This window comes from Palaemon carinicauda, chromosome 8 (assembly GCF_036898095.1).
Source record: "Palaemon carinicauda isolate YSFRI2023 chromosome 8, ASM3689809v2, whole genome shotgun sequence".
In the NCBI taxonomy this organism is placed as follows: Eukaryota; Metazoa; Arthropoda; class Malacostraca; order Decapoda; family Palaemonidae; genus Palaemon; species Palaemon carinicauda.
The window spans coordinates 119008855-119021354 of NC_090732.1; the positions used below are offsets into that span (position 1 = coordinate 119008855).

Consider the following 12500-nt stretch of genomic DNA (forward strand, 5'->3'; position numbering starts at 1 on the left):
ATCACTTGGTCCTAATGCCTTGATGTTTGAAAAAAAAAATCACTGTAGATCTTACATATAGAGATTCTTAAGTAGGGAATAAGATTACAAGGAGAGAAAGGTGGAAGATCAGATATATTATAATCACTATCTGAAGACTAGATGGAATTGTGAAAATTGAGCAATGAAGAGAAGAGCTTTTTATTTTTATGAGAAAATTCAACTGATCTATAGCAATTGAAGAGAAGATATGAGATAAAAGTGCACTAGATGCTGAAAAATCTGTCTGGAAAGTCTCAACATTAAATTTAGTTATTCAAGATCAGTAATTGAATTACCTAAAATTAGAGGAATTTTTTTCTTGAAGGATAAGAAGAATAATGATTGCTAACATTGTTCAACTATCTGTATCTCCTCTGTATGTCTTCCTATCTGTTTGTATGTCTGTCTTATGTACGATGGAAGGTTAATGAAATTCTCCCCTTCATTTTTGTATGCCACAAGGGCCGGGCTCCTAGAAAAAGCAAGATTGTTAGACTTAAACTTGTACCTAGTACTACGCTCAGAAGATATGAATGCAAAGGGTGGTCATGATTGTCAAAAATACCATGCAGCATGAACAATGAGGTAATAGAACGATGCGCCAGAAATCAATTCCCGGAACACGAATAAAGCATTCATTAGAGGAATCCGGTGCAGAAGACTAGTTAGGATAGCAATAATCAAAATATAGCAGAATAAAAAGAAATATATTTTAGAAATTTCTTCAGGATAGAAAGATGTCCAAAACTCTGGAAAGATTCAATGTACAGTAAATAAGTATGTCCATTATATCTAGAAGTAACTTAGGCTTCAAGGTGAATGGCAATAATGTTTTATAGTAGTGTTTTTAATAAGCTTAAAGAGATGAAGGAGCCTTGTAATCAAGTATACTTCGAATTAGTGTTAGCAAGTTTGAATCAAGTAAATGATAGTCGGAGACCTAAAGAAATTACTGATAGTAGGTGAATTTTAGAGCATTTCGAGAGAGAATCTAATCTTAAGGCACAAAGATCGCTGCAAATGATTTGAAAGATTTTTTTTTTATGAAAACAGAGAAGCAAAATAGATATTTGAGCCAGCTTTTTATGGAAATGAAGTATGATTGCTGAACGAAACATTGATAAAAATGTCGAACCCATTGATTTAATTAATCATATGAATAACAGGGGAAGGAAGAAAAGACGATGGATTGATGAGCTAAGAAAAGAAAGGCCATAGACAGAGGGGAGTGGAAGGACATGTCTGAGGCCTTTGCCCTGCAATAGACTATCAACGGCTGATGATGATGAGGATGAATAGCCTGTTTGACATAAGGAGTGTTGAAAAGGTGAGAAATGCAGAGGTATGCTGAATAGTGAATAGATTTGTTGTTTTAGGTAACAGAAAAAAACATATAATTAATGAATAGGATTAAATAAAATAATTATGTAATCAAAGGAAGTTTCTTCCCCGTAAATGCTTTTATAACCTTTTCAAAAATAAGTTACCTAAGTTCATGACTCAAGACAATCCTACCTTGACAGAGCCACTTTGGTCACACAGCACGAAGGGGTCACAGAAGCGCTTCTGTATCCATGCTTCATTAGGACGAAGCTTATCATGACTACATCGGAAGTTTAAGGTTTCACCGACCGTTATTCCTGATCCTGGCACTGATTCACAAAGCGTACTCTCTGTGGACATAAATGGTTCTAGTTAATTTACTGTATCATTCGTGTCACATGCTTATTTGAAAAACACTTAATTTTATTCCATGATTAAATTTGTCAATGATATTGCATGTCGGAAAATTATCCATTATCATTTAATATTGGGATATTACCCATTGTCAGAATTCAGGTCATAGCTTCTGCGTGTTAGAAAATGGAGATGACACATTTTTTTAGTTTATGAAGTAATGGTAAAAAGATCTCTAAATTTTAAGAAATTGGATCAAAGTTTTTACTGTACATTAAATATACATCGTACGTAGTTGGTGAATTGACACTTCTAATTTATGAAAATATTATTTAGACAAGGAGGTATGTGTATCTAAAGAAGCATCTGCTTCAAAAGAAAATTTTCCATTAAGGTAAGATTGTACGACATTTCAGTCTTATTTACTATGCTTATGAAAACATTCATTCTAAATCTTGATACTTACTTTCAGGCTCTGGAATACAGACGCTGGGATCTTGCCTTGACATTAGTCCATTCTGACATCCTAGGTCAGAGGCTTTAACAAACGACCCTCTTATATGGCATCCATGACAAAGACTACGGTTATGTTTAGATGGTATACAGATTTCATATGTTTTGCAATCATTCTCTCTGAATTCACAGTGGAGAGGTATAAGTGGAGGAACAGTTGTGACAATAGGAGGAGAAATGGGAGTAGGGATTATTTGTGGCTTTGGCATTGGCAAATAGGTGGTGACTTGCCCTGGAACAATATTAGTAATCGTTTCATAAATAATGGTGGTATAGAGACCTGTTACTATAGTTACTTCTGGAACTTGACTAGTGATTGTTATTGGAGGTAGGGTTGTACTAGCTACAGAAGTTGAAAATACATCTGTTGTTTTTCCAATGATTACAGTGGTTAATGTTGTTTTTGGATAAGGATAAATCGTAGTAATTTGTCCTGGAAGAGTTATTGATAATGTTGGAGTCGCTATAACAGTTGTAGGTAAACCAGTAAATACTGTAAATGCAGGAACCTGGCTTGTGATTGTTATTGGAGGTAAGGCTATAGTAGCCACTGGTTTTGAAACAACTTTTGTTGCAGTTCCAATGATCACAGTTGTATCTGTTGCCTGTGGATAAGGAACAACAGTAGTGATTTGGCCAGGAATAGTTGTGGACAATGTAGGTGACGCAATTACAGTTGTAGGCAAACCAGTTGACACTGTCATCGCAGGAACTAAACTTGTGATTGTTATTGGAGGTAAAGCTATAGTAGCAGCAGGTTTTGAAATAACTTTTGTTGCTGTTCCAATAATCACAGTAGTAACTGTTGCTTGTGGATATGGAACAATGGTAGTGATTTGGCCTGGGATAACTGTAAACAATGTTGGTGATGCTATCAAAGTTGTAGGCAAACCAGTTGTCACTGTTGGTGCAGGAACCAAACTTGTGATTGTTATGTGAGGTAAGGCTATAGTAGTAACTGGTTTTGAAACAATATTTGTTGCAGTTCCAATGATTACAGTAGTAACTGTTGCCTGTGGGTAAGGATATATAGTAGTGATTTGACCTGAGATTATTGTAGACACTGTTGGTGAAGCTATTACAGTTGTAGGTAAACCAGTTGTCACTGTCAGTGCAGAAACTAAACTTGTGATTGTTATGTGAGGTAAGGCTACAGTTGCGACTGGTTTTGAAACAATTTTAGTTGCTGTTCCAATAATCACAGTAGTAACTGTTGCCTGTTGATAAGGAACAATAGTAGTGACTTGCCCTGGGATAATTGTAGACAGTGTTGGTGATGCTATCACAGTGGTAGGTAAGCCTGTCAATGTTATCATTGAAGGAACTAAACTTGTGACCATTATTGGAGGTAAGGCCGTAGTAGCAACTGGATTTGAAACAATATTAGTTGCTGTCCCAATGACCACAGTAGTAACAGTTGCCTGTGGATAAGGAACAACAATAGTTGTTTGACCAGATATAATTGTAGACAATGTTGGTGATGCTATCACAGTTGTAGGTAAGCCTACCAATGTTGTCATTGAAGGAACTAGACTTGTTATTGTTATTGGGAGTAGGGCTAGAGTTGCAACTTGTTTTGAAACAATACTAGTTGCAGTTCCGATAATCACAGTAGTAACTGTTGCCTGAGGATAAGGAACAATAGTAGTAATTTGCCCTGGGACAATTGTAGAGAGTGTTGGTGATGCTATTACAGTTGAAGGTAAACCAGTTGTCACTGTTAGTGCAGGAACCAAACTTGTCATTGTTATTGGATGTAAAGCTATAGTAGCAACTGGTTTTGAAACAATATTAGTTGCTGTTCCAATAATTACAGTAGTAACAGTTGCCTGCTGATAAGGAACAATAGTAGTTATTTGCCCTGGGATAATTGTAGACAATATTGGTGATGCTATTACAGTGGTGGGTAAGCCTGTTAATGTCATCATTAAAGGAACTAAACTTGTGACTGTTATTGGAGGTAAGGCAACTGTAGCAACAGGATTTGAAGCAATATTTGTAGCTGTTCCAATGATCACAGTAGTAACAGTTGGTTGTGGATATGGAATAACAATAGTTGTACGACCAGGCACAATTGTAGACAATGTTGGTGATGCCATTACAGTTGTAGGTAATCCTGTCAATGTTGTTACTGAATGAACCAGACTAGTGATTGTTATTGGAGGTAAGGCCATAGTTGCAACTTGATTTGAAATAATATTTGTTGCTGTCCCAATGATCACAGTAGTAACAGTTGCTTGTGGATAAGGAACAACAATAGTGGTTTGGCCAGGCACAATTGTAGACAATGTTGGTAATGCTATCACAGTGGTAGGTAAGGCTGTCATTATTGTCATTGAGGGAACTAAACTTGTGACTGTCATTGGAGGTAAGGTCTCTGTAGCAACAGGTTTTGAAACAATATTTGTTGTAGTCCCAATGATCATAGTAGTAACAGTTGCCTGTGGATATGGCATAATAATAGTTGTTTGACCTGATATAATTGTAGTCAATGTTGGTGATGCTATGACAGTCGATGGCAAGCCTATCATTGTTGTCAATGAAGAGACTATGCTTGTGATTGTTATTGGAGGTAGGGGTATAGTAGCAACTGGGTTTGAAACAACATTAGTTGCTGTCCCAATTATCACTGTAGTAATAGTTGCCTGTGGATAAGGAACAGCAGTGGTAATTTGCCCAGGTATAATTGTTGATAGCGTTGGTGATGCTATTACAGTTGTAGGAAAACCTGTTGATATTGTCACTGAAGGAACCAGACTGGTTATCATAATTGGAGGTAAACCTACAGTAGCAAATGGAGTTGAAACAACTTTTGTTGCAGTCCCTATAATCACAGTAGTAACAGTTGCCTGTGGATAGGGAACAATAGTCGTGGTTTGTCCTGGGATAACTGTTGACAATGATGGAGAAGCTAAAACAGTAGTAGGTAAACCAGTTGTTGTTGTTATTATGGAAACCTGGCTTGTGATAATTATCGGAGGCAAAGCTTCTGTAGCAACTTGCATTGACCATACATTTGTTGCAGTTCCAATCATTACAGTCGTAAGTTCTGCATGTGGATAAGGTAAAACTGTAGTAATTTGTCCTGCAATTACTGTAGACAAAGTGGGTGATGCTATAATAGTTGTAGGTAAACCTGTTGATAAGGTCAATGCAGGGACCTGACTTGTGATAGTTAATGGAGGTAAGGCAACTGTAGCAACTGGGTTTGAAACAATATGAGTTGCTTTTTCAATTATCACAGTCGTAACCGTTGCTTGTGGATAGGGAAAAATAGTCGTAACTTGCCCTAAAAGAACTGTTGATAAGGCTGGTGTAGCTAAAATGGTCGTGGGTAAACCAGTTACTATGGTCATAGCAGGAACTTGACTTGTGATAATTATTTGAGCTAATGCTTCCGTTGCTACTGGATTCGAAACAACATTTGTTGTTGATCCAACTATGATGGATGTAACTGTTGCCTGAGGGTAAGGAAGAACTGTTGTTGTTTGTCCTGGGATAATAGTAGACAATGTTGGAGATGCCATAATAGTTGTAGGCATCCCACTTAGTACTGTTATTTCTGAAACTTTGCTTGTTATGGTTATTGGAGGTAAAGCAGTGGTGGAAATTGGATGAGAAACAATATTGGTTGCTTTCCCTATAATTACAGTTGTAATTGTTGCTTTAGGATAAGGGACAACAGTTGTCTTTTGTCCTGGAAGATATATTGATAATGATGGTGATGCTATAACAGTTGTTGGTAGACCTGTTAATATTATCATTGAAGTAACCTGACTAGTGACAATAATTGGGGGTAGGGCCGTAGTAAGAACGGGATTTGAAACCACATTTGTTGCCTTTCCAATTATCAAAGTTGTATCTGTTCCTTGAGGATATGGATGCACAGTAGTAGTTTGTCCAGGAATAACAGTTGACAATGCTGGTGATGCAATGACAGTAGTTGGCAACCCACTTAGTATACTGAGCTTTTGAACTGAACTTGTAATAGTTATTGGGGGTAAGGCTACTGTAGCAACTGGTTTTGGGTCTACATTTGTTGCTGTTCCAATGACCACAGTTGTAATAGTTGCTTGTGGAATAGGGAGAACAGTTGTAGTTTGTCCGGGAATAATTGTAGATAAAGTTGGTTGTGCTATGACAGTAACCGGTAAACCGGTAAGTGTTGTTTTTGCTGCAACATGACTTGTTATAGTAATTGGATTTAAAGGTACTGTAGCAACTGGTCTTGCTACAACTGTTGTTGCTTTTCCAATGATCACTGTAGTAATTGTTGCTGGTGGATAAGGAAGAATAGTAGTAGTCTGTCCAGGAATAACAGTAGATAATGTTGGTGACGCAATGATAGTTGTTGGTATTCCCGTTGATATTGTTGGTGAAGGGACCTGACTTGTAATAGTTAGTGGAGGGAGTGATACTGTAGCAACAGGAGTTAAAGCCATATTTGTTGCTGTACCAATGATCATGGTTGTAGTTGTTCCGTCAGGATAAGGCAGGAGAGTAGTCACTTGTCCTGGAATAACTGTAGGTTTTGCTGATGATACTATTACAGTTGTGGGTAAACCAGTTTGTGATGTCAAAGCTGGGACTTGACCTGTGATAGTTATTGGAGATAAAGCTTCTGTAGGATATGGGTATGAAACAATAGTTGTTGCAGTCCCTATTATCACAGTTGTATCTGTTGCTTGTGGAAAAGGAACCACAGTAGTCGTCTGCCCTGGTACAACTGTAGACAATATTGGTAATGCTATAACAGTTGTGGGTAATCCTGTCACTATTGTCATAACTGGGACTTGACTTGTTATAGTTATTGGAGGTAAAGCCGTGGTAGCAACTTGATTCGTAACTGCACTCGTTGCTTTTCCTATAACAACTGTTGTAACTGTTGGGCGTGGATAAGGAACTACAGTTGTGATCTGGCCCTGAATAACTTTTGAAAGTGTGGGAGATGCCAGAATTGTAGTTAGGGAGCCAGTCATTACCTTTATATCCTGAATTTGACTTGTGATTGTTATTGGAGGCAAGCCAGTTGTTGCTACTTGACTTGAAACGATATGTGTTGCTGATCCAATTACTAATGTTGTAACTGTTGCATGTGGATACGGCAGAACTGTAGTAGTCTGTCCTGGAATTACTGTAGACCATATTGGTGATGTCATGATAGTTATAGGTTGACCTGTTAATACTGTCATTGCTGAGACTTTGCTTGTTACAGTTATTGGCAAAAAGGGAGTGGTAGCAACTGAATGCGTTACAATCTCCATTGCTGTTCCACTGACTACAGTTGTAACTGATGCTTTTGGGAAAGGTACAAGTGTTGTTGTTTGTCCTGGTAAAACTGTTGAGAATGTTGGTGGAACTAGAACAGTTGTTGGAAGACCGGTAATAATGGAGTGAGATATCCCATGGACTTTGGTAGTTAATGGGTATAAAACGTTTGTAGCTACGGGCTTTGATACCATGTATGTTGCTGTTCCAATAATCATAGTTGTAATGGTTGCTGGTGGATAAGGAACAATAATTGTGATTTTACCAGGAATAACTGTGGAAAGTGTTGGAGATGCAATAATAGTTATTGGTAGACCCGTTAATGTCACTGTTCTGGAAATTAGACTTGTCACAGTTATTGGAGGTGAAGCAGTTGTAGGAACAGGGTAATACATAACTTTTGTTGACGTTCCAGCAATTACTGTTGTAAATTTCTCATTTGGATACAAAATATCTTCGGTGTTTCCTCCAGAAATTACTGAAGGCAATGTTGGTGATAACGTCACTGTAGTTGGTTTGCATGTTGATACAGTTGTTGTTGTATGTTGGCAAGTAACTGTTTTGGATGATGCAGAGACTATAGCAGTGGGGTAGGGCATGGTATTTATAGATATTCCAGTAATTGATTGACCTGTTACGGGTGGAAAAGGAAGAATCGTTGTAATTTGCCCTTGGATAATCGTAGATAAAGTTGGTGGTGCTACAATAGTGGTAGACAATCCTAGGATTAAAGTTGTTTTTTCCACTTGACTATATTTAGTAGATGGGGAGGGAGGGGTGGTTTTAACAGCAGTAGTAACCACAGTTGTTAATTGTCCCACAATAACTGTTGTTTTAGTTTTAGTTGGGTAAACCATTGTAATCTGACCAGGAATAACCATACTTAGGGTTGGTGGGGCTACGACAGTTGTGGGTGGACCTATTAATTGTGTTACAGCTAGAACTTCACTGGTAATGGTCGTTGGTGGCAGTGCGATTGTGCCAAATGGTTGTGTGAAAATCGTTGTGAACGTTTCTATCATCACTGTTGTAACAGTTTGCTTTGGGTATGGGAATATTGTTGTTTTTTGTCCAGGAATAACAGTGGATAAGGGTAAAGCAATGATTGTTGTAGGAAGGGCTGTAATTATTGTTTTGGTAGGTACTTGACTTGTTATGGTTAGAGGTGATAAAGAATTTGTGTTAACAGAAGTGTGAACTGTGTTTGTGATATGTCCTACAATGACAGTAGTGCAAACATTTGTCTCTGAATGAGGGACTACAGTAGTTGTTTGTCCTTGGATAACCGTAGAAATTATTGAAGGAACGATGACAGTTGTTGGAGGAGCTGTTATAACTATTGTAGATGGAACGACACTGATGATTGTAGTTGGGCCTAGAGGAACTGTGTTTACAGGAATCAACGCAAATTCAGTGGATGATTCAATAATAACCGTTGTCATTATGGGACCAGTGCCACAAAATTTAGCAATATTGTTAGAAAATACACACTGATCTAATTCGTCAGCAAAAACTGTTCCGGGTTCACACTCAAAGTAGTAAATATGATAATATCCAACTTTCATTCGATCCACACACCTGAAAAAGAAAGAAGCTTTGATGCTTGTTGATGATTTGTATGTTCTGCTGTAATATGATATAATTTGGCACTGGTATATTTTGATATTTTACATCACTAGTTCACTGCCGAGGTTTTGAATCTTACATTTGTCAGAAACTTCTTGATCATATACTATTTACAGAAATGGTTATTGTAAAGATAGTGAATACATATTACAGAGGAACTGAGGGTATGACATTGATAATGTACCAATGCTAATATGGCTATAAATTCAATAGACGACAACCAGTTTCTTTTCAGATTCTATAGAACATGCATTCTTTAAGTGAAATGTCAAGTTACTATAAACGCAGTGATAATAATTTTACTGAAATAATTTTGAATATTAAGCTTTCCACCATTCTAAGCATACAGAGAATCAAAGTATCAGACAATGTTGTGGTGACTTCTTCTATTTTCGATGCTATTGCCTAACCAAAGAACAAGAAAGAAAGAAACAAAGCTCCCTTTGTCAAAATCTAACCTGTAATACCAGCTGCAGTTCCTCGGATGTGGGAAAACCCCTTCTTCAGTGCAGGTGATCTTAGGTTCAACGATGTAATCTGGATACCTGGCAGCTAGTGAGATGGTTATATAAAAGAAAAGGTTAGTAATTTACATGGGGGATCCCTCGGTTTTAGCTCTCAAGGTATAATGCCAGTTGGCAGATCTCTCCCAATGAATGTTGTCATTTAGTAATTATTGCTGTAACAAGATGTTGTCTTTTTCTAAAGAATGGCAATTAGTGCTTAGAGCTCGGTAAAGCTCTCATTCTTTTTTATGCAAATGATAGGTGCTACAAATTATGCATTAGGCATCCGAACTTTAATTTTCACTAGAGGTACTGAATAAAAAGTGAATATTTTTTGGACTTGGATTCTGGCTCTTTATGAATTCATGCATCTTTAGATGAAAATCTTAACTAAGTTGAATATGTATTTAAAGTACAGTAAATCTCTAAGCACCTTAACTAATTATATCAGGGATAATCTAAAAAAAGTATGAATGTTTAATGTAAGGTAATTATGAAAGTATCCTAATATTTTTACTTTTCAGCATGTCCCAGAATCAGCAAATATAATTTTCTAAGTAAAGCAAACGCCTGAGAAATTAGTATAGAAATCATGTCCAAATCCAAACACGCAAAGATATAACACTAACAAAAATTACAACGAACTAAACTTAACTTTCCAGGTGATACTTATCTTTCCTTGTAATCTTTTGTTTTAAACATGTCTGAATATTTCCATATAAACATTAAGAGAATAATTTCATAGAAACCAAGCTGAAATACGTCTCAACTCCAGATGAGTTTTATCACAGGTTTCATTCAAACATTTTAAACATCGTGGAAATTACTTTGAGTTCTGGATTGACATGCATCGGAAAACAAGTTCTTCAACATGGAAAATATAGAATAATAATAAACCTGAAAACATGGCCAATTACAAAACAAAATAGTGATTTCTCTCATGAATTGAAAAAAAAAAGTGACAGTTCGGGACAGATTTTTTATGACAAGTTAAAGTCTCTTGAAGATATTTTTTTTCTTTTTTCAGAACAATTTATAGACGTGATGAAAATGGACGTCCAATAGCTTTAAATCAATGGCGATAAATACCCAGTACAAATACTAAGTCTCCCTAAAGTAGAAAGTTTATAGTTCAGTTTCTTGGATGTTAAATTGAGTGACGAGTACATCCCATGATATATAGAATGCAAATCATGTGGCTGTTCTATAATATGACAGTAGCGAAATAGAGTATTTATTCAAGTACAATGGTAGCTGGAAGTCTCCAATTCAGTGATGAGCGGAATATGCTCTCTTGTTGTTTCGTTTTGTAAAGATTGCCTTGCCTTATGCAAAACACGGGCTCTTGCGTTGGCAGCCCGTAAGCAAATGTGATTAGAATTTACTTTAATTTACTTTGAAAGAGGGAATATAGTCTCATGAAATATAGGTAGTACAGTCAAGGGAACTTAAACGAACGATCGCCTTTATCAGAACAATATACAACCATTTCTTCAAAGGACAGAAAACATTGAGAATGAGAGGAAAACTTGCATGTAGTTTTGTTCAATTTAAGATAGCATGCACGGGAGGTTATATTCATTATTTATTATATGCAGTATATATACATATATAGTGTACACACATACATACATACACACACATGTATATATATATATATATATATATATATATATATATATATATATATATATATATATATATCCCTTTCTGAGTGGGAATACCTTACCGAGGTGAAAGAGTTTAAGTATCGCCATGAGGGGTCAGCCAAAAATCTCCCACCATCACCAATCCGCAGTTGACAGTGTAGTGATGAAAATGGCCAAACCCCAGAAATGACTAATGACATGTCTGAAGCCTTTGTCCCACAGTGGACTAAAAACGGCTCCAGGGCACCAGCCGCCCGTCGAGATACTACCGCTAGAGTTATAGGGTCCTTTGACTAGCCAGACAGTACTACATTGAATCTTTCTCTCTGGTTACGGTTCTTTCCCTTTGCCTACACATACACCGAATAGTCTGGCCTATTCTTTACATATTCCTCTCTGTCCTCATACAACTGACAACACTGCGATTTTCAAACAATTCTTCTTCACTCAAGGGGTTAACTAATGTACTGTAATTGTTCAGTGGCTACTCTCCTCCTATTAAGGGTAGAAGAGACTCTTTAGCTATGGTAAGCAGCTCTTCTAGGAGAAGGACACTCCAAAATCAAACCATTGTTTTCTAGTCTTGGGTAGTGTCATAGCCTCTGTACCATGGTCTTCCACTGTCTTGGGTTAGAGTTCTCTTGCTTGAGGGTACACTCAGGCACACTATTCTATCTAATTTCTTTTCCTCTTGTTTTGTCAAAGTACTTATAGTTCATTTAGGAAATATTTATTTCAATGTTGTTACTGCTCGTTAAATATTTTATTTTTCCTTGTTTCCTTTCCTCACTGTGCTATTTTCCCTGTTGGGGCCCCTAGGCTTATAGCATCCAGCTTTTCCATCTAGGGTTGTAGCTTAGCAATTAATAATAATAATAATAATAATAATAATAATAATAATAATATGTATATTTAATATATATACTGTATATATGATATTTATATATATACATATGTCTATATATACAATATATATACATATATATAATATATATATATATATATATATATATATATATGTATGTATATATATATATATAATATATATAATATATATATATATATATATATATATATATATATATATATATATATATATATATATATATATATATGTATATATATATATAATATATATAATATATAATATATATATATATATATATATATATATATATATATATATATATATATATATATATATATATATATATATATATATATATATATATATATATAT

The 12500-nt window shown here is 35.9% G+C and overlaps 1 protein-coding gene and 1 long non-coding RNA gene across 2 annotated transcripts in view; both read right to left on the bottom strand.

Moving 5' to 3' along the window:
- LOC137645423 (mucin-2-like) overlaps positions 1 to 8921 on the bottom strand; it is a 14067-nt gene extending 5146 nt beyond the window's left edge. Inside the window, exons 1-2 of the mRNA XM_068378229.1 lie at positions 2165 to 8921; positions 1537 to 1694 (exon numbers count right to left, since the gene is read on the bottom strand). Of these exons, the coding sequence (XP_068234330.1) occupies positions 1537 to 1694; positions 2165 to 8921 (6915 nt within the window). The remainder of the gene's footprint in view (positions 1 to 1536; positions 1695 to 2164) is intronic.
- A 640-nt stretch (positions 8922 to 9561) lies between these two features.
- LOC137644959 (uncharacterized) overlaps positions 9562 to 12500 on the bottom strand; it is a 16618-nt gene continuing 13679 nt past the window's right edge. The window contains exon 3 of the long non-coding RNA XR_011045242.1: positions 9562 to 9657. This is a non-coding gene — a long non-coding RNA (uncharacterized lncRNA). The remainder of the gene's footprint in view (positions 9658 to 12500) is intronic.